The sequence below is a fragment of the Tachysurus vachellii genome, chromosome 2 (assembly GCF_030014155.1).
Source record: "Tachysurus vachellii isolate PV-2020 chromosome 2, HZAU_Pvac_v1, whole genome shotgun sequence".
Classification (NCBI taxonomy): Eukaryota; Metazoa; Chordata; class Actinopteri; order Siluriformes; family Bagridae; genus Tachysurus; species Tachysurus vachellii.
In genome coordinates this window covers 29,286,059-29,313,492 of record NC_083461.1, presented here as the reverse complement: position 1 = coordinate 29,313,492, position 27,434 = coordinate 29,286,059, and the positions used below count along the sequence as shown (strand labels likewise).

Sequence of the window (27,434 nt, the reverse complement as noted above, 5' to 3'; positions counted from 1 at the left end):
AAAAAAAGTGCAAAGACACAACAACACTGTGCTGGATTTCACCTCCTAAGTATGAGATTTCTAACAGGACCTGAAGGCAGGATGTGACAGTAAGCTGCTGGGATGTAAAAAACACACAGGAACAAAGAAATAAAATATGTTTCAGTCTGCAAAAAGAACCCATCAGATGTCACTGAGGCAATGAATTCTGGAAACAAGCCACTTTTTTTTTAAAATGAAAATGGAGGTTTTTCCAACAGTAACGCACTTTGACATCAAATTTTATCCCGAAAATGTCACAAAAATTACCCCTAGGTGCAAATGCATGCGTGTGTGTGTGTTAGAATGTGTGATTCTCCTGCCACATGACCAGTGTTTCCAAGATCCATGAGCAGTCTAAAACACGGATAAAGGACCAATTGAGAAAAAATAAATTAAAAAAAAAAAAATAAATAAATAAAACAAGAAATTTAAAATCACCTGATTTCAAATAACAAGGTCAAATCTTAAAATTATAACTGTTTAAAATCGATCAATATGTTGTTATTCTGTAAGTGGATTTGGTTCTAAATGCAGAAGTAGGTGGGGCCTACTTTTTTTTTTTTTTACTGAAAGTGAGATAAACATAGAAAATGAAACATGTTCTTTTTTGGAATATATTTTCCAGAACTCTTTGCATGAGGAAACATCTATGAAGGGTTTTCCCAGACCACCACACGTCACTTTCTTTATTTTATTTTATATGTTTGTCTCGACTCTGAAACGGCAATGAATCCATAATGGCGTGTTTTGTTTTTGTCCGGTTAGCGTTACTCCTAATCTGAAGCCTTTTATTGTGACATATTTGTGGTATAATAGCAACAGTTAACGTTTCTGAACTTATTGAACTTGTCATCACTGGAATTTCAATCATCGCTCGTGTTTTTACGGATTTAAATCCCTTAATTAAGGAGCTTTAATGAGTTTGAACGAAAGCTACAACAATCCTAATCTCAGGATTATATAATATGAAGAGAACAAAAGAAAGGTGTCACTAGATCTGTAAAGTCTGGACCTGAGGATCTTACATCATCTGCACTGTGCACATTTTACCACCCTGACATTCTATATGAACATGTTTGTGTGTATATATAGAAATATATATAGACTTGGAAGTGTTTTATGTGCATCATTTCACCTTAAAAAAAAGACACAATTCCAAAGAACTTCCCCTCAGCACCTGGGTCTATGGACATTTTCCCTACAGAAACGGATCACAGACAAACTTCCTGGACACCATTTCATGAATACTGTATATATTGTGGTGTAAACGATGTTCAGCACATGCACACATACTGTAAGTCTTTGGTTTGGGAATATATGATATGTATTATTATTATTATTATTATTATGATCAGAGAATCTGTATCCTCTTCATTCTGATTGTCTTTGGCATCTGGAATGAAGCAGGAAAGTAAAAACAGTTTGATCTCCTCACACACCTACACACACACACACACACACACACACACACACCTGATTACAAAAATACTTCTGTGTTCGTCTTCAAAAGGTCTAAAAATGTACAGCATCTCCGTTCTGATTATTAGTCATGCTTCAACTTGATCGCAGTTTGCTAATTATAAATCAGTGTAAATAGCAACGACAATGATAACAACGTAGGTTATGAAGATAATATTGATTAATACACAACCACAACATTTAAATGGAAGGACTGACACATTACTGCCTGCATCCTGAACGAGACCCGGAGTTTGTCTTACACTGCCAGCTGAAAGTTTTTAAACAACTCTAAATTAATAATTTACAAAACCATGGCTCAATAAATGTTAATGATTAAAAGTGCATTATTTATGCTTATTATTAAAACTATCACCTGTTTTATGGATCCAGAATTGTTGATCATTACATTAATTACTTGAAATTATCTTAGATTATAATAGGATAAAGAACTAATCTAGTCTGAAAATGCCAACATTTTTCACACTGTATATTTTTATGTCTCTTCATGTTAAAGTTTCTGAGTGTCGTATCTACAGACTTTAGCATTTTACCTTCCAGTCTTTAATAAAACACTCGTTCAAAGTCACATAAACATGTTAGAGCTCCTCTGGATCGTTTTCTTTGGGTTGTGGCAATGTTAAACCTTCGACTGGCTGTGTAGGAGTGGGTTACAATTTCACTTGACAGTCAGACTTAAGTATACAACGTTATTACAATACTGTAATACGTTACTGAAGGTTCTCTTCGGTTTTCCATTCAGCGAAAAGGCCTGATCTTATTGAATAAAGTACAGAGTGAGAGAGAGAGAGAGAGAGAGAGAGAGAGAGACAGAGAGAGACAGAGGGAGAGAGAGACAGATGAACATTTTCCACCGAGGCAGTTTGAGTGCTGGTTTGGAGCCAGAGCCTAATTTAAAATCAGTTCTTTCTTTTTTGACAGCCAAAGCACCGGCTCTGAAAGAGGAAAAGTGGTTCTTAAGTAGCACCAAAACGTTGCTGGTCTAGACTGAAGAACCGCTTGTGTCAGGAGCTGGGGGCGGGGCTAATGTTAGTGCATTTGATAATGTACCTTAAGTATACTAAGTATGTTTAATACACTTTTACTTTAGTAGGTAGTAGGGTAGCTACATAATAGGTAGCTACATGCTAAGGCTAACTTCTTTCTGTGTTAATGATAAAATAACGTTATGTACTTTCCCGATTACAACCTCCGTTTATACAAATTACATGGAGCTGCACGTACACATTGGATTCGCTGCGTTTGGATGCCAATGTAGGTTCACAAAGTAACATGACACGTATACAGTGACGTCAGACTCTCTAGCATGGCTCTCTAGCTGATGGAAAGGCAAACCGGTTCTTAGAAGGTTCGCCAGTGGAACCAACTTTGAACCAGCACCAGCACTAGCTCTGAACCAGCACCTGGTTCTTTCTGGTGGAAAAGGGGTAAGAGAGAAAGAGAGAGAGAGAGAGAGAGAGAGAGAGAGAGCACTGGAGATACAGGCCCATGTGCACTCCTTCCATACAAGTATCAGTGGTGTAACAGTAGAGAAAGGGGAGGGGGATGTGTGATGGAGGCAGAGCTGGTCTTGATTTGCTCTTTAAACCCGAGGGAGGAGTTGGTGACCTGGTGAAACAAGGGATAGAGTGAGAAAGAGGGAGAGAGAGAGGGAGAGAGAGGACAAGTCATTTCAAACTATACTTTTCACATGTTTTGCTTTCTTATCCCTGAAATCCTGCTTTTCCTACCTTTTCCTACCTGCCTGTCATTCTTTCTAAATGGGATGTGGGATGTGGTAGCTCAGTGGTTAAGGTGTTCGACTACTGATCGGAAGATCATTGGTTCGAATCCCAGGTCCACCAAGTTGCCACTGCAGGGCCCCTGAGCAAGGCCCTTAACCCTCAATTGCTCAGGTGTATAAACTGAAATAAGACAATGTAAGTCACTCTGGATAAGAGTGTCTGCTAAATGCTGTAAATGTAAATCTCTCTCTCTTTCTGTCCTTATCGGTTCCTTTTCTTGCATTCTGTCTAATTTATTCCCCTTCTCTATTTCGATCATCTTGTCTTTCTCATGTAGTAAAAAGGTAGCAACAAACCACAAACATGCATTCTAAAGTGTGCAGGTGAGTTCAGAAGTGTCCTTACCTGTGGTCCATGACTGAGGAAGGGGAGTCTGGAGGTCCCTGGTTTGGACTTTGTGGTTGGAGATAGAAGGGGTGGGAGGTGAAGTTGGGGGTGGGGGGTGGGGGGTGGGGTGTTTGTTGGGGTTGAAGGGGGTAGCACCTCAAGGCCATCCATAGCCACCATCACACATAAGGACCCTGAGAATGATAACAAAACAAAAAACTTAATTCACAGCTGGAATAGTTTGTTAAACACCAATGAAGTTGTTCTCCAAATGCACAGCGATCGTGTTTAAAAGGACATGACGGAAAAGGCGGAGGAGAAACAAGACGCCGTTGTGATTTGAACGAGAACGTTGCTACACCATGAAAAGGTTAGCGCAGACACAGCGGGGGTTTGTTCCATACAGGTATCTAGGGTCGTGAGCAGAAACACCGGAGCTGTGGTTCTTCACGCCGGCTCGAACGACACCAGCCTGAGGCAGTCGGAGATCCTGAAGAGAGACTTCAAGACCCTGGTGGAGACGGCTCGCAGCACAGCGCCCACGGCGAGGATCATCATGTCCGGACCACTTCCAACGTACCAGCGAGGAATTGAAAGGTTCAGTAGACTTTTCGCTTTTAATGAATGGCTTAAGTCATGGTGTCAGGCTCAGAAGCTACTCTTTATCGATAATTGGAATGTTTTCTGGGAGCGTCCTAGGCTGTTCCGCGCCGACGGCCTGCACCCCAGCAGAGTTGGAGCGGAGATCCTCTCGGACCACATCTCCAGGGCGCTGCACACCTTCTGACTGGTAAACTACGCTTTAAATTTAAATTTCAACAGCCATCCTTCACCTCACCACATTGACACAAATGCACACATAGCTCACCCCATAGAAACTGTGTCTGTTCCCCAAGCAGTGAGATTCAAAAGTAATTATGTGAGAAGTTCTCGAAATAATCTTACTGTAATTAGACCAGAAAAATGCCAAAGAAACAAACAAAAACAGTCCCTAAAGTTTGGGCTTCTGAACATTAGATCCCTTGCACCCAAAGCACTTATTGTAAATGAAATAATCTCAGAAAATAGCCTTACTGCACTCTGCCTTTCCGAAACTTGGATTAAACCAAATGACTACATCGGTCTAAATGAGTCTACACCATCAGGATATATCTATAAGCACGAGCCTCGTCAGACTGGTCGTGGAGGTGGTGTCGCCACTATTTTTAATGATTACCTTACTGTTACACAGAGAACACAGTATAGATTTAATTCTTTTGAAGTGCTCGTCCTTAATGTTACACTATCGCACATGCACACGAAAAAATCCCTGATGTCTCTTGCGCTAGCGACCGTGTATAGACCATCAGACCACCATGTATAGACCACCGATTTTCTTAGAGAATTCACAGATTTTCTTTCTGACCTATTGGTTAGCTTTGATAAAGCATTAATTGTAGGAGATTTTAACATTCATGTTGACGACACAAATGATGCGTTAGGACTCACATTCATGGACTTACTAAACTCACTTGGGCTTAAACAAAACATCACTAGAGCAACTCACCGTCGTAATCATACACTAGATTTAATAATATCACACAGAATAGATGTCACTGATATAGATATCATTCCTCAAAGTGATGACATCACAGACCATTACCTTATAATGTACACACTACCTGTAGAACAGACTAACTGTGTCTCACCACGTTATCGACTCGGTAGAACTACAGTATTACTCCGACCACTAAAGACAGATTCACAAATAACCTGCCTGATCTGTCTCAACTTCTTACTGTACCCTTAAACACAGACGATCTAGATGAAATTACTAACAGCATAGGCACTACATTCACTCGCACATTAGACACTGTTGCCCCAATCAGATTACAGAAGGTTAGAGATAAAACGATTGCACCTTGGTATAATAGTCATACTCACACCCTCAAGAGAGAGACCCGTAACCTCGAGCAAAAGTGGAGAAAAACTAAATTAGAGGTTTTTAGAATTGCGTATAAGGAAAGTATGTCCAACTATAGACAGGCTCTAAAAGCTGCCAGGGCTGAGCACCTGCGCAAACTCATAGAAAATAACCAGAACAATCCCAGGTTTTTATTTAGCACAGTGGCTACATTAACAAAACATCAGAAATCTGAACGCACTATTCCATCACAGTTCAGTAGTGAGGATTTTATGAGATTCTTCACTGATAAAATCGTAATTATCAGGAATAAAATAGGTGACACTCAACATATGAGAGCAACTAGCGACCCAGTCTCACCCAAGGCTTTAGACACACAACTACATTGCTTTGCAAGTACAGGACAGGAAGAGTTAGATAAACTTATTACAACAGCTAAATCAACAACTTGTTCACTAGACCCCATTCCAACTAAATTACTGAAAGAAGTGTTAAATAAAGCTGGTGAGCCTCTTCTTTATATTATTAACTCCTCGCTATTTTTAGGTTATGTCCCTAAGTCTTTCAAGTTGGCAGTCATTAGGCCACTCATCAAAAAACCTAATTTAGATCTAAATGAACTATCAAATTACAGACCTATTTCACACCTTCCCTTTATGTCTAAAATACTTGAAAAGGTTGTGTCTGTTCAACTGAGCTCCTTCTTACAGGAGAACAATATCCTCGAAGAGTTTCAGTCAGGTTTCAGGCCCCACCATAGCACAGAAACTGCACTTGTGAAAGTCACAAATGACTTGTTCTTAGCTTCGGACCAAGACTGTATGTCACTGTTAGTTCTACTTTGCCTTAGTGCAGCATTCGACACTATAGATCACAACATTCTCCTAGATCGTATACAAAATTACACAGGTATTCATGGACAAGCTTTAAGTTGGTTTAGATCCTACCTGTCTGGTATGGTGAACCCTCCAGTTTACTACCAGTTAATCATGGGGTCCCTCAAGGATCAGTTCTAGGACCTCTGCTTTTCTCGATATACAGTACATGCTTCCATTAGGGAACATTATTAGAAGACATTAGTTTCCACTGCTATGCTGACGACACACAGTTATATATCTCATCAAAACCAGATGAAATAACTAAACTGTCCAAATTAACTCAATGCCTTAGAGAGATAAAAGACTGGATGGGCTGTAATTTTCTGTTATTAAACTCTGATAAGACAGAAATACTACTTATAGGCCCAAAAACCAGTACACAGAAACTCTCACAATTTAACTTCCAATTAGAGGGATGTACTGTTACTAGTAGCTCAACAGTGAAAGACCTGGGTGTTATATTAGACAGCAACTTGTCCTTTGAAAATCATGTCGCCCATACCACAAAAACAGCCTTCTTTCACCTTAGAAATATTGCCAAGCTGAGAAACATCCTGTCTGTCTCTGATTCTGAGAAGCTAGTTCACGCTTTCATGACCTCTAGACTGGACTATTGTAATGCATTACTAGGTGGTTGTCCTGCATCTTTAATAAATAGGCTACAGTTAGTCCAAAATGCAGCTGCCAGAGTTCTCACTAGGACAAGAAAGTATGACCATATAACCCCAATTTTATCATCTCTACACTGGCTACCTGTTAAGTTTAGAATTGATTACAAACTGCTGCTACTAACATACAAGGCTCTTAATGGTTTAGCTCCCATGTATCTAACTAGTCTTCTAACACGTTACAATCCTTCACGCTCTCTGAGATCACAAAACTCAGGAATTCTGATAGTTCCCAGAATATCTACGTCTACTAAAGGCGGTAGAGCGTTTTCTGATTTAGCTCCCAAACTCTGGAATAGTCTTCCTGATAGTGTTCGGGGCTCAGACACACTTTCCCAGTTTAAATGTAGATTAAAAACTCATCTCTTTAGTCAGGTGTACACATAACATATCCCATTATATGGTGCACTATTACACTAGACTTGCACATTTTTATGAACAGCAGATATGTTAATCCCTCTGCACTGTTCTTCTTTTTTGTCTACCCATGCCGAGACACCCAGACATTGTACCAGCTCAAATCGTCTTCTGTGCGATGAAGTTTTTGGACCTCCGCTGAGATGAGGCCGACTCTGTGAGAATCCTGAGACATCTACAGATCTACCAGCTCCAGTTGGACTCTGTGATACTAAGAGGAGATCTGAACTCCATGTGATCCTTACACCAATACAACACTTGCCTGACTGTATATTTGTAATCACACCATCTAGTGTCACCCATATGAGGATGGGTTCCCCTTTGAGTCTGGTTCTTCTCAAGGTTTCTTCCTTTATCAATCTAAGGAACCCCAGGCAAGGAAAATCTTTTTCCTTGCCACTGCTGCCTGAGTCACCTCAGACTTGCTCATTGGGGATAAATACATATACATACATACATACATACATACATACACACTGTGAACTATATATATTTTGAATTTTTATTATATTAATTCTTTATATTACTCCTTATGTTTATCTTCTGTCCTGTAAAGCTGCTTTGAGATAGTGTCCATTGTAAAAGGCGCTATACAAATAAACTTGAACTGAATTGAATTGAAAAGAGATGTTTCCCAGTTGCATTTTCCGTATGTGGAAACCTCGTACTAACGTTTTCAGAATAATCGACTTATCCCTGAGTGAAACGTCACGTCATACACGTTTAACGTGACAGTTTGTATTTTCCGTGTGCACATGAATGATCCGTGTTGCGCCACTCAACATCGTTCTAGTGATTCTTAGTCTCAGACGTGTGTTAGATCGCTTTATGACATGGCTGTCAATATAATGTAGAACATAAGAATCGTGCATTCATGACAGACATTCAGACAATCATCAAATTTGGATTACAGCATAACAAAAACAACCAAAACTTAATTCTTGGATTTTTGCCCATATGACATCATATTGTACATTCAGCAACATGGGAGGTCTAATGATCACTAATGATCCTTTGTATGTCTAAATGCGTCACCACACTTTCAGCAACCGTAATCATCTGATACTACATCGGGGTGACACGATAAAAGATAAGGAATGATTGTTATTGATATTTAAAGCCAAAAGGTGCTATCAACAGTATGAAGCTGCTTTTCTTCTGTCACAAGATGTTACTGATGTTGCAGTGGAAAATCCATCATGCATCACGCTCCAATGAGCTAGACGAGGCTCTATCAATGCTCCTGTCAAGGCAGAGTGACCTAGCACACACACACATACACACAGTTTCAATATTCAACCCTTTGTTTCACGCAACACACTGAGTTACCAACAAGCCGACTTTAAAACAGACAGGGTAGTTGTGTTTATTCTGTTTCCTTTAAATATAATTACAACAATAATGCAGACTATTATCTTGAACAATATTATACAATAGGAGTGTCTGATTTGAGCGGATTTCAGAGGAGCAAGTAAAAAAGTCCCTCAGCAAGATGGATGTTTTGATAGATGTGAGTGAGTCTAGCAGCTTGCATATTAAAAATGCTGCCTTTAATCCAAGATAAATAGCATGTTCAGTTCAGTTACTGAGTGATACACTCCGAATAGGAATCACGGGGTGTTTTGGCTCCGTACTCGAGTGTGTGTTCACACCTGATGAAATGAGCCATTGGGGTGAATATACTGTACCAGGGTTTGTTTCAAACATTATATGTGAAAACTACAACTACATAAAGATTGCATGCTCACTTACAGGCAAAATCAAATCCTGGTGTGAGAGATGGATCAACTGTCTGGCTCCTGCATATAAAAGGCAAAGCAAGCAACACTAATCCTTAGGAAGATCACTGGATTTTTGCCTGTGATAATACACACACACAGACACACACACAGCTGTCTATACCCTGAAACTTGAGCAAAAGAACAAAGGAGGCATAGAAAGAGCACTTCCTTATTAGTGAACCTCTGCTGTGGATAATACCTCCTGTTGACACACACACACACACATGCACACACACACACACACACACACACACACACACACACCATGAGGTGATTTCTAACTGCCTCAACATTCAGTTCAGTGAGCATGACGTATGACTTACAGTCACAAGCTGTCTAAATGCATTAAGGTCCTTTGTTTGTGTGTGTGTGTGTTAAACACAGCTTGAAGGACAACACTAATAAGATAAAAAGTAACCACATGGATATGCAATGCAAATTTCCATGGACATTATCTTTATGAACAAATTATTCCCCTTAACACAAGCATATTCGATCAAGCCCAATAGCGTCCAATGTTCTCACCTAAAATGCTCTATGGTTATGTCCATCTTACCCAAAAGCTTTTTTCTGTTTGTTTTTTTTCTAAACGCATGCATTAGACAAACTATAACCTCCACCAAGGAAAAGTTCTATATGTCTCAGATGGCATCATGTCTCTCCTACAGCCACAACCACTTGTTTTCAATTGGCCCACGTCAGGTCATGTGCCCGCACAGTCGAATATATATACAGTCTATACAAGCTATATATGCTGCCTTATTATGAACGATTTTTAAAACAGCATGGAGTTATTCTATAATTTGTGCAATAGCATGAGAATATCATAAACAGCATCTAACGTTTACATCCTGTAAGAACTAAACAAGCTGATCGGCCCGTCGGGTTTGTCAGTGTAGGTCTGAAAATCAGGTTTAAGCTTGTTTATTCCACCAAAGTGGTGGCATGCTGTCTCCACCTTGCTCAGATTTCTTGGCTCCTGCGAATGTGGACTGGTTTGTCATTTTTAAAAAATGCTTTAAAAAAAGATTACAGCACACATCCATTTGGTTATATTTAACAGGTTTTTTTTAAATATCAGAAAGTTACAGCTGGAGTTCCCCTGTTAGCAATAAAGAGGCATCGCAACTCAGTATTCCCAAAATAAACAATAATCTACATCGGGCTATTTTTAAAAGTGATTACATGCGAGGGAGCAATTGTGAACTCTGAAAAGGTCAGAGCTGAGAAACGGTCACAGGGCGAGCAAGGGAAAATGGCAGGAAAAAGAAAAACAACAGTGAACAAATGGAAACAAGATATTCTGGATAACATTATAGTTCAATTATTTAGTTGATAAGAAGAAGAGAAATAAAGGCCAAAGTTAAAATGTGTTCAGGGTCCATCTCACCACAAATGGACTGAACTTTAGAAGCTGTTGCTAATAAGCAAGAGATGTTTTTCGATAATGATTTAGCATTGCGGCCCTCAACACTCAGGACAGTGGCTCTCAACTGGCGCAATGGAAATTGGGTTCATCCCATCATCTGAAAATTCAAACCCAGGGTTCAAACCCTGGTGATGCCCAAGAGATCAGATTTGGTTGTCCTCGCTTTGTGGGAGTGGTGGTAAAGTATACTCTCTATTTTCTATCAATCACAGTGACACTTGCTAATCATGGGCTTCTGTGCATGTGGATGTGAGTGGACAGCACTTTTTCTGAGTGTGTGACACAGCACGAGAAGCAGTACAACAAGATGTGTTGTCTTCACGTGTCTCCAAGGAAGACACCGGTTTTGCTGTTCACCTTCACTGGTCTTCACTGGATGGAAAACGATTTGTTCCAGCACAATGGATTTTAAATGATTTACCCCTCAGGGATGGTAAAACCAGGAAGTATTTAGAGCTGATGATGACTGTACATGGTGGCACTTTGGTGGGTGGTGCCAGTAATTGGTGGGCTGGGGAAGTTAAATGCGTTTGGTATTCTGAGAGGAGATCAGAGATAAGACTGTCGATGCGTAGAATTGTATCAGGACAGACTTTTGGTGCGTAGTTCCTCACAGACACTGTGGAAATGGCCCAGTATAGTAGATCCTCTACAGGCTGTGCTCAGGCCAGCGATAGTCCACTTATAGCACTTGGCAAACAGGAAGCTTTGTCTACAAACGCCCTAATGTGGCCTGGAGCATGCGACAATTAAGCAGAGAAATAAGTCGGATTATCTGATGGGAAAAACCAAAAGGCTATAGAGGCACTTCTGTATTTATATGACTCTACACACTAGACTGGGATTTGCTTGGAGCATGTCTGCATGTGGGTATTAGAGTATGTGTGTTTGGCAAGAAAAAATAAAACCCCAAACACCCATACAGACCCCTGCAGACTCTAACAAGCTCCATTCCTGTCTCCTTAATTCGGTGGGAGTGTGACTGGGTTGCGTGTTTGAAGGTGTGAGAGCAAACAATTAGTACCAGATCGCAACAATAACTTGCATTCCAAAGAAATGTGTAGATTTACTGGACGCTGAAAATGTGTGTGAGTTTTGTACTTGTTACTTACACATATTTCAACAGAACTGCCTGGACTTCCAGCCCTGAGCGTCTGCTGGAGGGAGCCAACGTATCTAAGCGGGGGTTAAAACCATAAGAGAGTTTTACAACATGCTCAACTAATAAATCAATTACATTAATTTGATTATACAACTTATCAACAGTGTGTCTTAGTGAAATGCTATTGCAAACAGCTGCAAACACACACACACACACACACACACACACACACCATGTCATGTTGTAATCCTCTTGTATGATTTTGGTATTTATGCATGCAGTATTGAGAAAAATTATTTTGTGTTAATTAATGAATATAAAAAAAAAGAAGAAAAAAAGCCAGCACAAACCTGGTCAAAATAAACTAGGCATAAACAAATGCTTCAGCTAACTATTATTTAATCATTACTCACTTATTACTAAATATACTATATATATATATATATATAACTATTATGTATTATTAAATGTAGTATATATAGTAATAAGTGAGTAATGATTAAATAATAGTTAGCTGAAGCATTTGTTTATGCCTAGTTTATTTTGACCAGGTTTGTGCTGGCTTTTTTTCTTTTTTTTTTTTTAACGACAACACTACGTGCAAATGAGCTGTGTCAGGAAAGAGTCTGAAGATAAACAGCGTCTCTGTAAGGTTTGTAAAACTGTAAGATAAGTTTAGTTTGGTTTGTCCTACTCAAACATTTACACATCACAGGGTAATGAGACAAACAGTCATAAATGTGTGAATTGTAAGGAAAGTTGTAGGCCTCGTGATATTCAATGAAGCTGACACCATGATTGAACACAGAAATTCAGGAAAAAAGATAAATAAATCTCTTTCTTTCTCCCTCTCTCTTGATCCTCCTCTCTCCCTGATCGAGATGCAGATCGAAATGAACCTACTTAAAAAAAACGTCACTAACGCAGATACTGCATGAATAAATGTGTTGTGTGTGTGTGTGGTTTTAACAGATTGCACATTAAACCTCACACGCAACAACTTTTTTTCATCCAGGGCTTGCATTCAAGCATGTGATTTGCAGATGTGAAATGTCATCGAAGATCGAGGGATAATCAAATTCCGCTGGAGGTAAAGAAAGAAAGCAGAAAAGTAACAGGTGGTTTGGGTCTCATTAAAGTGTGTTAACGTGTGCAGTAACCTTTGATGAAGGATTATGGGTAAAGTAGATTAGAATAGAATGCATGTGTTAAAAAATATTCTGCTGTAATCATAAACGCTTTAAACGTAAACGACTTTCTCTTGCATGATGAAGAAATTATTAATGCGGCGTATAATTAGATATCTTATAAATATTGGCCTCTGTTTTAACAACAAAAATGATTTGGTTCCATGATTACCACGTTTACAAATCAGTGTTAAGCTCATTATGTGTGTGTGTGTGTGTAGCAGGTGTGTAAGTGCTCGTGCAGGTGTGCTTATGGTACAGATGCTGGGTGTGCAAAAGAAGCACCAATGACCAAAAATCTCTTACAACAGACAAAAAAAAAAACAGGGGTGAACTAAAAGATTTAACATCATGTGTTCGTTGTTAAGAGACTTTGTCTAATGTTAATGTTGTGTGAATCAGCTGACTGTGATTTCAGAGTAATGTTTTACATTAGGAGTGTGCAAGTGTTTTAGACTTGTAGACTCTGGTGTACAGATCTGCGAGGGTGCCTGTGGTGTGTGTGTGTGTGTGTGTGTGTGTGTTACCTGAGTGTGTAGGGAGGAGGGGTAGGTGAAAGCGGGCGCAAGGGTGTGTGATAGGTCAGCAGGGTACAACGGGTATGATGCCCACACGTCAGGGTTGCTAGGATACAGACCAGGAACCGTGAGCTCGTCTGGAAGTGGGAACGAGACTGAGATGTACACACCAAAACACACACACGTACACACACAAACATACACAGTGACAGTACACAGAGTGCTGATTCACTCACACGTGTGGGGTTTATTAGTGGGGATAAAAGCTTTAAACTAGTCTAGATGAGCCTGTGTTTGTTTGTGTGTGTGTGTTTGTGTGCATGTGTGTGTGTTTGTGTGCGTGTGTGTCGGTGGTAAATCCCAGAAGTGCAAACGACTTCAAACAAGCTGAGCAAAAGATCTGTAATGTTACACACTCAATGATTCGGTTTCATTCGAGTAAATATTCTCTGACATGACGCAATCTTATCTGATTCAATTATCAGGAACAGAATGTAGTACAGAACACTATCCTACATTAATTATCAGCGTTTCTCTTTCACAGAGTGGTGTCTCATTACGTTACGTTCTCTGATAATCATTTCCTTCCCTATTTTTTCTCAGGGACAGCTAGGGGCCGTCTTTATGTACTTCCAGCAGATTGGAGATAAGGCTTAGTCAGTAAACCGGAATGCACAAGCAGCAAAATCCACAGCTGGAATGCGTCTGTGTGTGTGTGTGTGTGTGTGTTCATGTCTTTATAGCTAGGATGTCATGTCCGTTCAAACACAGGATGCTTGGTTTGAGTTTATGAACTTGTATCTAATCAACATGAAAGTATATAATCACCAATAACGGGACATTTACTGTAAATCAAAACTATGATTACTGTAAACATGATTACATCAAATAAAGTATTATAGCAATCCAAGTTAGCAATGGATTAAAATAAATGTGTGTACTAGTGTCTGTGTGTGTGTGTGTGTGTGTGTGTGTGTGTCTTCTTGACAGATGTCATGAAATATCCCATTAATGAAACATGAATGAAAATATCCCATTAAGGGAACTGTATCAAGGGGCAGAAAGTTGATCCCATGAAACTAAGTAATAAGGGAAAAAAAGAAGACAAAGGCTGAATATTTTATCAGTACTGTCAATGTTAACCTCAGAGGCGCCTCACAGAGAGCCAGCGGTTTACACACAGACATGTCATGCTGGGAGATCTTTAAGTAATTATCACATTAGGTGAATCACGTCAAAATATTTCAGAGGTGAGGAAAGGGTGTAATTTCGGTCTGTTGGTTACAAATCCTCTCTCAGAACAAAGGATCGCTCGATTAAGTTCTATAAAATGTCATATAAAAAGTCATTTCTGCTTCATATGCAGTTTTTTCCCGTTACTTGTTACTAAAGACTAAAGGAATGAGCATCAATTGAGCAACAGGTATTGCAGTATCATGTTCTTAAATAGCGAAAAAAAAAATTGTGCAATTGGATTCACACACAAAAACTTGGTACACGTAAAAGCAACAATGTTTGTCGGTATCTTGACAACACTACTACAAATGTGAAATCTTTACAGGGGAGTGAAAGGAATCATTGTTCTGTGTTACTAAAGCAAAACTAACCCACATGACCTGCATTATACAGGGTGTTTCCCAAACTTCTCTCTCAATCAGACCTTCTATCTCAGACAAATTTACTGGAATGGGAACGCTAATAGTCTGATTATGGGTGCAGTTTGGGGGGCCGTTGATCTTATCGGCGATCTGTGTGTGTGTGTGTGTGTGTGTGTGTGTGTGTGTGTGTGTGTTACTTACAAGCATCCCTGAGGAAGGGTGGGCCAGGGCTCTGCTGAGATGGAGGGGGGTTGGGTGTCCCTACCAGTTTGCTCTTGGCCATCTTGGTGTTGGCTTTGGCGAACTCCAGGCGTAACGTCTGGGGAATCTCTGGGTCGAAACGAACTCCCTGTAGAAATGGCCAAAGGTGAATTGTCCTTACATAAGCTTTGACACACTCACACACAGATTGTTGAGCAACCAGAGACAATGTTCATGCCTCTTTTGTTATCAGTAGTCCCAGTAGGTTGGGTAATTATGTAATCTACATATCAGTGTACATGGTGTCTGAAAATTCAGGAATTCCTGGGACTATGCTGAGCAAATATATAGAAAATAATGATGTGTAGTTTTACAGGAAGCAGAACTCCATGCTTTTCAATTGGAAGTCTGGGCTGCACCCTTCCCAGAATGCTGCCTAATTTCAAGAGGATGCCCAAACATGACAGCATCACTTACACTGATATGATGACATACTGGGGATTTAATAATAAATATTACGTTTCATCATACTCTGAAGTCTAAATATATATATACACACACACACACACACACTCACACACTGGACCAACTGGAACAGTCTCTGCTACATGCAGGACACAACTGAAGGTTCACATTCTATCATATCTTTAGCACAGTAAGTAGTCACTTGTTAGTAACCAGCATGTTTGTATGGCATCTGAAGGTATGCGTTAATGCTACAATCCAGAGATGCTTTACACACCATGAGCATCTTCACAAATAGCGTTGTGGCACTGTAGAGAGAAACAGGCTTCAGTCAGTTATTTGTCACCTTCCTTTAACGCACAGTGCGAAAGCCTGAACCTGACTATCCACTTTGTATGCCTGAAATTGAAAAACCCAAACACCACTTCTTCTGATTTATCCATTTTCAAAAATCAGATTGTAAACAAGCAGATCTCAAGCACTTGGAAATGACACTGTCTGTCTCAATATAGTTGCAGTATCAAACAGAATATTATCCTTTTTATCGGCTCTAAATAGATTCCACTGCAGCAAATATCCGTATAAGATGAAAAGTCATTTGCTCAGACAGAAAAGCCTGAGTTACAGACAGACATAACACGCATCAGACTGTCTCTGCAAACACCGAAGAAGAATGTTGGCCGGGTCGCTGTGGCTACCAACATGCTCAGAATCAATATTAGACATCTGCGCCATGGCCCGACACAAACACGCTTAAAATAACCACATCGTGTTTTTCCTCTGAATTTCAGCAATAAGACATGAAACTGTATAAAGCATAAACAATAGGCCACTTCATATCCAACAAAGACATGGTTTGTAAAGAAAGAAATGTTGCCCCAGGTGCTTTGAACACGAAGTCAAGTCTGCTCAACAACAACAACACACACACACACACACCCCTTATTCATTTCCTCATTTTCTCTTGTCTCAGCTGTCACATAAGAAGGCACCAATAAGAACAATACCAAACACTCAGTTGGGGATAAGACTGGTTCATGTAGCCTCCTGTACTTGGCTGAAAGGATTGGTATCCGATACGATCTCCTGCTATTGCATCCCAACCACTTTAAGGCTCGAACTTTTGTACATTCTGAGATGCTTTTCAACTCACCGCAGTTGCAAGCAGTGGTTATTCGAATTCTCAGATAAGTACTAGACAATCTGTATTTCAGGACTCCCGGGATGAGGAGTTCCACAGGGGTGTATTCTAGTCCGCTCATCTGTATAACATCATGATTCTCATGGACTGAGTGGTATTGAGTGGGATCACAAAGGCTCTTGTGCTTAATGTCTTGAGCAACCAAAGAAATTCAGAGAGAAGTAATGGAATTCTACACAGTGTTAATTTGATCCGGCTCCCTGCTGCTTTCAAACACAACATATGTCAGCACACATTGATCACACACATCAAAGAAGTTGAATCTACTCAACGAAATATACAGAGAATTAACACAGGAATACAGAGAGGCAAGACTCGTCACTGTGGCCGTGTTTCTGTTCTGGAGAAACAGAATCTTGAAATTACAGCTTCACAGTGCATCTTAATGTATAATATACACATACAATTTACTGCACCATGATCATCACTAACGAATGAGAGATTATTCAGGTAGTCTGTCATGTTAGTGCCATGGCATTGAGTGTGGTGTTGGTACGAGGATGTCAGGCATAGCAACATAGATGATCTTCCATTTCTTTATGAGAAAATCATACTTACATTCAGGGCGTTCTTGGCAGCTTCAGCCTCTGATCTGCTGTCGAAGCTCACAAAGCCAACTGGCTACAGGGGAGAGAACAGAAACAGAAATAAGGACAGATAAAACTGTAATGAGTCTGTCTGTGTTTTGCCCTGTTTCTGTCTGCTGTCTTGCCCTGCTGTTAATTGTTTGCTCCGCCCACTCGTTTGTTGTCATGGACACTCATTGAACTCATTCATTCCCTCTTGTTTGTTGTCTTAGTTACTCATTGTCTCTGCTTTGTGATTGGTTCCTGTCTAATATATATACACTGTTTGTTCACTTCCCTGTCGCTAGTCGTTGTATGTGTTTCTGTTTCCTGTCAGCCCGGTATTCTGCCTAGTCTTGCCTACCTGTCTGTGTTCCTGTTTCTTGTTTTGTTTATTAAATGTTTAACTGCAATTGGATCCTCACTCACCTTTGCCTCATCGCTACAAAAACAGCATTAGAGTGAAAAAAAAAAACAATTATATATATATATATATATATATATATATATATATATATATATATATATATATATATATATATATGTGTTATTTATTTTGTTAGGATATATTACATTAATGACAGAAATATGTCACCTTGTGGTATAAAATTGTTTTGAAATACACTGGGGAATATTTGACATTTTTGACCTTGTTGGGACTTGTCCCCACTGCTTACTGCTTTTTTACCCCAAAAACTTATAAATAAATAGAAAAATAATAAAAAACAATTGGTTACTGCGGTTAGGGTTTGGGGTGTAGATAAAGCTGTGTGTGTGTGTGTGTGTGTGTGTGTGTGTGTGTGTGTGTGTGTCGAACAGGGGGAAAATATGTGCAGGGAGGATGAGGCCATTTAGAGTTCATTCCCTAGAAAGAGCAAAAGAGGACGAAATAGATATATGCACATATTTCCTCTCTCCCTTGCTGTCTTTTCTGGTCACTCACTTGTACCCTTTTATTTCTCTCTCTCTCTCTCTCTCTCTCTCTCATACACACACATACACACAGACCCTTAATTCTCTCTCTTTCTTTGTATCACACACTTCCTCACTCCCTTGCGAAGGAACTCAGGGCTGTTATTAATAGTGACACTGAGCCATAATGCTATATATGGTGATCTCTTTGTGCCTCTTGAGAGGCCTGGAATCAAATGGTTTACATTATTACCGTCATCTCCTCTTGCTGTAAAGCGCACACGCGTGCACACACACACACACACACACTGTTCTGAAAACCTCTGATGGACAGACCAAAGGTTTTTTCTCCCTCCACAGGAAGTCAGTCATGTTCCTACTTCCTGGTGTTTTGGATTGATAAGCGCACTTTTGGATGTGAAACACTCATTCACTTCTTCGGCTTTAAAATGAAGAGAAACGCTAAAGACAACTCTAGTAGATTTTAGTAGAAGTAGACTGCTTCTTTGAGTGATTAAATGTGATCGTTCCAGATATTTTGGGCGCACTTGGGACGTAAATGTAAACAATGTGTTAACAGATACATGAGAAAAGTTGTCTGTATTTTCCGGGCCGATTCATTTTGATTATCGTTGCCAAAGCTGGTGGTGAATGAGTTTTTCAGTTGCATATATTGACCATGCCATTAAACTCAGTAGACTTACAGCTTATGATTCATTTCTCAGTAACATAATGCTCACTAGCAGAAGCAAAGTGGAACCTAATGTGTGAGATGTAAGAATAACCCGATGACTTTACAGGATTAAATCGAGCACTCGGATGATAGAAAACTGGGAACAGAGATGAAGCTTAAAAGCTTAGAAGTTTTATACACTTCTATTCTAAACTCTTTTTTTATTTTGCTCTGATTAATGGGTTCTAATAAACCTTACAGTTTTGAAAACAATGCTGTATGAAGGTCATGTAGGAAGAGAATGTGTAATGTCAATTTATTATTTGAATAATGCATTGAATGAACTCTGGGTGCCCTCATTCTGTCTTCACACACACACACACACACACATACACACACACCATCTCTGCTCATTTGCACATCTGAAGTGTGTATGGTGCTGCTGTGTGAGTGTGATCCTCTAGAGTCACATATGAAACCTTCTGTAGATCCTTGTGGGAATTTGTCAATCAAAACTAAATGGGACAACAACACCAGTACAAACACATGCAGCTCTGCTGAAACACAGACAGCAAATAAGCAACCACAGCTATGCTTTTACTGTATTTCAATCCAGCTGTTCCTAAGTCTGTGTCCAAACCCTAGTACTTGCCAGAATACTTCTTATTAAAGCTATTATTATAATGTAAAAGTTACTAGCTAGTAATAACAACATCATTTGAGCTGCTAAACACTCATAAGCACTCAGTCAGCACATCTGATCATATGACCCTTATGTCTTACCTGTTTTGATGTAAGTTTGATCAGCGAACCTTCATATCCCTAAACACACACACACACACACACACACACACACACACACACACAGACAAAAGCACACTGATGATTTAATCATCATAAAGACGTCTAATACAGTTATAGGAACTGTACTATATTATAATGTTACAACATTTAAATTTTATTCCCATAATACATAAAAAAATTTTAAAAAAAACTGAGACCCTGCCATGAAATATTTACCAAAGAGACACAACATGAGGCAAAGTACAACAAAAAGCACAGGATCTAAATGTTCGCTTACAATTGTGTCGATATATTTAAACTTAATATATACAGCATACGTAGCCTGATCCAAAATTCTGCTACAAAATGTATTCGGCTTGGACTGTTGCTCTCTGTGCTTGGTTTGGATTCTTACTGTCTCAGGTACGAGGTAAAACTCACCTTAAATGGCCTAAACAGCAGGTAAAGCTCACGGGGTTTGATGTCCAACGGCAAACCACTGACGAACAGAGTCCGGACCTGTGCGATGAGGACGAAGAACTGATATTACAGATGATTCGTTGTTTTCTGTTGGTTTGTTTATGTTTATAAAAACCTTTGTGCCATAACATACAACACAACAGGCTCAGTTCCTGCAGTACGATTTGTTAAGAATTTGATGCTGACTGATTTTTTGGGGGTTTTTACCTTTTTTTTGGGAGTCAATGAGTCATGTATCTGACATTTGTGTTCACATTGGTTATGAAAACATCTGCAACTATCTTAGTCTCGATGACTCAATGTTATTCGGCGTTATAAATGTGATGTCAAACGAATTTTAGAAAGATGACGTGACAAGCCCAAGTCTTTTATTTATTTATTTTTTGAGAAACAATAGAGAGAAAGAGATTTTTTTTTTTTTTTGAATGAGTTTCAGAAACTGAACCGAGGACACAGAGTTTCATATTTACTTTCTTTTCAAAATATCTTTTTTTAGGTCTATTCAGTGATCGATGTTCCACTATCTGAGTCCAATCCGAGCAAAGACCTGAGTGAGATCAGCTGGCAGTTACACATCAAAACAAATAGAGACAACCTAGCAACTGGAGGCTCTGATTAGTCTAGCCAGCTTAGGATCTCTCCCACTTATCGTCTCATCTCTCTTATCTAAATTTGAGATGGGGAATCTATTGGTTAGTTTCAGGAGGGGGTTTAGCACTTGGTTGGACAGCTGTGAAATCACAACTTCAGTGAATACAAGAGCTGTTTATTACAAGGAGCCGGATATGAGAGGGGCTTAATGATACCCTAGAACATGAAATGTCATAATAAGGGACAGCATTTGCTAGCTAAATAATTTGGCCAAATACTGAGAAAGTGTCGAGTAAAAAAAGGAGACTGGAGACACAACTGAATCGATCATGTTTGTTATTTTTACCCACGTGTCTTTTATGATAATGCTGTATTTTACCTTCTAGAAAAGGACCAGAAGAGACAATGTTATTTTTGATTTTAAATCAGAGTTGCTATAAATGTCCTACAGCAGCATTACTTAATGTACACCAGGTACGTTTGGAAATCTAATCTTGTCCAAAGAGTACATTAGACACTGAAATCACACTTATAAACGTTTGCTTTAGGGAACATCAGGGAAAATTGAATGTCTTGGGAACATGGAAGTTTCAAGACTATTTATTATTCAGAAAGATCTTGGAATTGGAATGATTATATTTTTTAATCTCTCTCACTCTTGCGCACTCTCTGGGGTTTTCCTGCCTGTTTCTGTCTCTCTCTTTCTCCCTCTCTCCCTCCCTCTCTCTCTCTCTCTCTCTCTCACTCTCTTTCTCTCTCTCTGCCTCCCTTAAACATATTTGGTATTAACAGTATTACCTCTGTATATGGAGGTATGTGTGCTGAACCAGAAACTGATCAAACACTCCCTGTAGTTTGCTGCTTGGCTGAACACACAGAACACACACACACACACAAGCTCACTTGATCAACATACTCCTAAATCTCAGCTGAGGGGTCAGGGGTGTCTCATGCCTTATTACACTCAGTCTCTCTCTCTCTCTCTCTCTCTCTCTCTCTCTCTCTCTCGCTCTAGCTCTCTCTCTCTCTCTCTCTCTCTTCCCTGTATGACTCATGACCATAAAAGGGTTTTTTTTCTTGCTGAGGTCATGCAAGCTTACTATTACAACACAGATTGAGAGTAAGGAGCAGATTAAATACGTGCGCACACACACACACACACACACACACACACACACACACACACACACACACACACAATAACAGTGAATGTTAGACAAGTCAAATTTAAAAAAACATGGTCTTTATATTGGACACGCACTCCCAAGAAGCACACAGTGCAGTGAGACGCCACAGACGTGATAAAAAAGGAAAAAGGCTGTAACTCTTCTAAACAAGCACACACTCTGTAAACAGTGCCATATGATGGAAAATGAAACAGAACAGTTCCACACATCACTGTGTGCAATGCATTGCAGCTTACTGTTTGCTGCATTCAGTTCATTTAAATTACAGTATATAAGGAAGTGTTTATTTCTCAAGCAGCACTGCGGTACACAAACATTTACACCAAAGAAGAAACTCACAGAAGAGAGGCAGAAGAGAATACAATAACAAGCACACACACGTAACAGCTGATCAAAAAACACACACACACACACTGCAGAATAGACACAGACACTTACAGAGAAAGACACTCATGGTCAAATAGAAAGAGAGAAAGGGAGAGATCTGGTATGTTGTAGCTCTGTATCACCTTCAAGTGTGTGTGTGTGTGTGAGTGTAACTCAGAGAGTATTCCTCACTTCCTTAAGACTCACATCAAAACTCAGAGAAAGAGAGAAGAAAGACAGACAATTTGAGAGGGAGAGAGGTGCTCTCAGAGAACTATAGAAAGAGAGAGAGAATGGAGCTGGAATCAGCTGTCTTTACATTAGACCCTCACTGGTTCTGTCTGTTTATTTCATACTCTGCTCATTGCTAGTCAACCTGGAAACATGTAATAAAGATTTAGCTATCTACCACATACAATATCCACCTAAAGTTTATTTCTGAAAATATATTGTTTCAATCATTTGTTAAGTCTCATGAAACAGAATAAAAAAAGTACAGAGAGTGTGTGAAGCACACTAATAATGAAACCTAGACAAAAAACAATTAATCATTTCCTTCACGTTGATAGCTAACCAAAAATCAGGGAAAATCCCAACATTGTGTCAACCTGGAATCTGAGCAGTGAATGACAATAGATTACTCAATATGTAAGGAATAAAACACTTTGGGAAGGAAGGAAATAATCGAGGACATATTAGAAGGAGGGCATTAATATAAACTTTGCAGCTGGAACTAATGTAATTGCTGCTGTTCTATAAGGGTTAACGTGACAGATTGTGCTGCTAGATGGAAATAATGTGCCCCAAGGTGGTGTGATGGGATACAACGCGTGGCAGAGCGCCGCTCGAGTCCAAACGCATTACTGTCCAATCAGAATGGAGAATTCAAGCGTGATGTAGGTATAGATTAAGCATTAGAGTATCATCAAGTAATCATCAACAGGTATTGCTCACGATCTTTAACTCTGTGGCACAACTGGGAAATCAGCACTTTAGTGACTTACTTTAATGACAGGACAGGGATTATGTCGGAATATCACAGTGTTTTGTGTAACCATTAATCAACACAGTCCTGGCTGCTTCTTAATACTGAGACGAGTAAACGCAGTTCTCCCTCTCTCTATCTCTCTCTCTCTCTAGCACACACACACATACACGCTTGTCTCCGACAGCCGTTTCTGACGCTAAGCCTTTTTGTCTTTTGAAATGGTGGACAAATGGCCGAGATAAGATGACAAATCCCCCGTAGCTTTTAAAAATAAACCATGACAGCAGTATGTACACACACATATTACAAAGGCAGCTCTGCATCTGGCCTTGTGCTGACATGTAGAGCTGCACAGAGGGAGACACACACACACACACACACACACACACTTGGAGGATGACACTCGGCTACACATATCAAAAATTAGTTGTATTAAGGAAATCATAAAAGTGGATACATAAATACACATACACAAACTTAAAAATGATCCTGAGCTATGCAACAGTGGGTACAGGGAGACACTCTTTCTTTCTCTGTCTCTTAAGCATGCACACACACACACACACACAATGTTGCACAGTGGGAAAAGCATTCATGCTTCCTCCTTCCTTGCCTAACTGTCATCGAGGATCTTTATTTTCCAGTGAGAAAGTTTTATAAAGGTCAGCGTAGTCACATGACCAGCAGCACTGCTTCAGTCACGTGACCTCACTTCCTCTCAGAAGACGCTGCTCCCGCAAACCTCACGTCGTCTGGATGACATTTAAGGAATTAGTGAGAAACAGGTGCGAGACAGACAACATGTTTGACTGACAATGCTACACGTACGCCGTTAATTGCTCTCAAGATAAGTCATTATTTTACGACAGGGTCATTATAGACTTTTAAAAAATGTTACACGTGGACTTTTACAAAAACTTAAAGAAAACTTATAGGATAAATATTATAGAGAGTATGAATTATTACAGTCTGGCCTTAGGGTTCTAGCTGCAAAGAACAGCAGTGTGTAGATACTGTAGGAGTAATCAAGTGTTCTCCAGAGCTCGAAATTAATGGCATCCTGTATATATGGTTTATTTTATATAAATATATATAAACTGGAGGTGATGCAAGTTCTTGCTTGGGGGCCACAGAGTGACAGTAAAAAAATTGTAGTCTGTAACAATTATTTTTTTCAGCAGTCATGTTCTCAGTAGGGACTGGATTCATAAAACTTGAAACTTGCTGTAGTTTATATAACAGATTGTGTTACATGACATGGGGGATGTGGTAGCCTAGTGGTTAAAGTGTTGGACTACCAATTGGAAGGTAAAGATTTCGATTCCCAGGTCCACAAATCTGCCACTGCTGGACCCCTGAGCAAAGCCCTTAGGTAAAAATGTGATTCGCTCTGGATAAGGACGTCTGCTAACTGCAGTAAAAGTCTAGTGCTTGATGTGAATTTCTGTAAAAAGACTTTTTACATAGCTTTCTAATACTAACTCAGATTTTTCTTATTGACTTCAAGAGACAGAAACGTTGATGCTGATGAAAGAACAACCGACAAATTCCCTTTATATGATTTGTTACTATTGAGACAATAATGTATCAGAGCAAACACATTAATAATCTATTGTTCAAAATGTGCTGTCATTCAAAAATAACACACCTTCTGACCAATCTGATTAGAGAATTTAACCACACTGCGGTATAAAAGTAAAACAACACACTTGCTGTTAAAATGAAACAATCCCCATCCTTTAACATCAAGCCAATGTGTGTAATTTTCATCTAACAACATGTGTGATATTCTTTTAACTAGCAAAGTGATAATACCTTAAATTATTCATTAAATTATGTTAGCTAGAACATTTTATTTTGCTGGTCAGCACAATGAAGCTTTTATTGTCCTATGAATTCCTACTTGCACTTTTCCCAAGGAAATAAAATGACAATTCTTTTAAACTATTTCTGGCTTTTTTCTTGGGTCCACCGTTAAGTACTGTATCGATCATCATCTTTTAAAGGTTAAGCTGAAATTCTTTCCCACATGTGACTCTTCTTGACCAGAATGAATTTCTCTCGCCGCATGTGACAATTCACACTGTACAGCCCTTTAAGGGTTTGTGCTCCTGTAGGAGACTTCTTTCTAACTAAAAGAAAAGTCCATTTTATTATTTTCATGATATCACAGCAGAGCAACAGGTTTGTCTTATTGTCTCAGACTTATGAAGTTATAGGATAAAAAGAATCGTACTATTCTCTCTATATATATATGACTGACATTCATTTGATAGCTCCATTAAAAAATAGATTATTTTATTTATAATGAATATCATCCTTGCACATCTGAATAATTAATTAATAACTAATAATAACTAATAATAACTAATTAATAATTAGTAATTTTCCCAAGATCACAGATTAATTAAATTAAGTATTTAGATGAATATCTTAATAACAAAAATAATAAAAACTGCATTAAAATGGCCTGCACCCAAATGTTGGCTTTTATGTCACGATTATCCATGTTATTAATATTGTTCGTGTTAAATATTGCAGTAACAATTATTACTATATAATAACTCTATTATTCATCAAGGAATAGAGAAAATTTAAATCTGCAATGATACAGATAATAAATTAAATATCTAGGTGAAACTATATAATCGCTACTATACAGAATAACACTAGCAAATTTAGTGGGATGACTTTTACTTTATATAATTCAATTTAATTCAATTTTACTTGTATAGCACTTTTAACAATTCCCATTGTCTCAAAGCAGCTTTACAGTAGAATGGAAACAGAAGAGAGAAAAAAATTAAAAATATATAATAATAATAATAATAATAATAATAATAATAATAATAAATAAGAAGAAAATAAAAATAAAAAATGAATATATACTAAAGTTTAAAATAATTGTAAAAATATTAACTTAAAATTTAAAATATGAATTTCATATATATATACATATATATATATATATATATATATATATATATATATATATATATATATATATATATCCCTAATGAGTAGAACACAAATATGACGCAAATTTGGATGATTTAATGTCAAAATCTTTTCATTTTCTGTAAGTATAGAAGTTAAACTACATCTTAAATGACTCTTTACAACAATAGTTTAAAGGTACAAACGAACAAAATTAGTGAAGGAATAGTTAAGTAGGTGGATTGTTATGTGTCTTTTATATTTTTAAGTACAGTCACACCTATCCATGTAGTTGAAGTCTATTAAATGACTGATAGGAAACTCAGGCAAACATAAACAAACATAAACAAACAAACAAAGTCTCCAGGCCGGAAATTATTTTCTCCAAACGGTTTTTTCTCACCCATTTTTACTCTTATGCTAGGACAACTGCTTAAGCCTTTATATTTGATCATGTTTAACATATTCTATCTTATTTAAGCTTTATAAAAATATACATATTGCTCCTTTAATAAACTTACCTCTTCCTCAGGGCCGTTGCTGTAGTCGTTTGTCTCGTTTTCCACTTGGCTGTTCATTTTTTTGACAGAAATGTAGTTTATTTTGTGAAACCTTCTGAGAAAAGTATCCAAATTTAGCACACCAGTCGACTAAAAGACATTATCCTTCAGAATAAAGTTACTAAAATCAACCGAACGGCTGCGTAAAGCTAAGCTAGGTCTGAGGCTTCTGCTGCTGCTGCTGCTGGTGCGCGAGACCTGCGCTCGTGTGCGTGTGTGTGTGCGCGCGCGTGGATTCGCAGCGCGAGCGCGTCTCTCCCTCAGAAAAGTCCCTAGTTTGTGGGAAAGTTTCCGTCTCGCGCACGAGAGAAAGGAAGGTGCGCGTGAACAGGCTACAAACTCGATTAACACGCGACGTCAGAAACTTCGTGTTTTTCGCACAAATTGTTACGTTTTTCGTGACGTGTGAAGCTAGCTGACTAACCACATCTA

At 38.8% G+C, this 27,434-nt stretch overlaps 1 protein-coding gene across 1 annotated transcript in view; it reads right to left on the bottom strand.

Moving 5' to 3' along the window:
* Positions 1-27,434, bottom strand: part of rbpms (RNA binding protein, mRNA processing factor) — a 27,884-nt gene extending 450 nt beyond the window's left edge. The window contains exons 1-9 of the mRNA XM_060864204.1: positions 26,964-27,434; positions 20,335-20,412; positions 19,894-19,932; positions 17,518-17,580; positions 15,294-15,441; positions 13,504-13,631; positions 11,800-11,863; positions 3,630-3,805; positions 1-3,108 (exon numbers count right to left, since the gene is read on the bottom strand). The exon at positions 1-3,108 is cut by the window's left edge and continues 450 nt beyond it. Coding sequence (XP_060720187.1) covers positions 11,807-11,863; positions 13,504-13,631; positions 15,294-15,441; positions 17,518-17,580; positions 19,894-19,932; positions 20,335-20,412; positions 26,964-27,020 — 570 coding nt within the window. The 5' untranslated portion in view covers positions 27,021-27,434 and the 3' untranslated portion in view covers positions 1-3,108; positions 3,630-3,805; positions 11,800-11,806. The remainder of the gene's footprint in view (positions 3,109-3,629; positions 3,806-11,799; positions 11,864-13,503; positions 13,632-15,293; positions 15,442-17,517; positions 17,581-19,893; positions 19,933-20,334; positions 20,413-26,963) is intronic.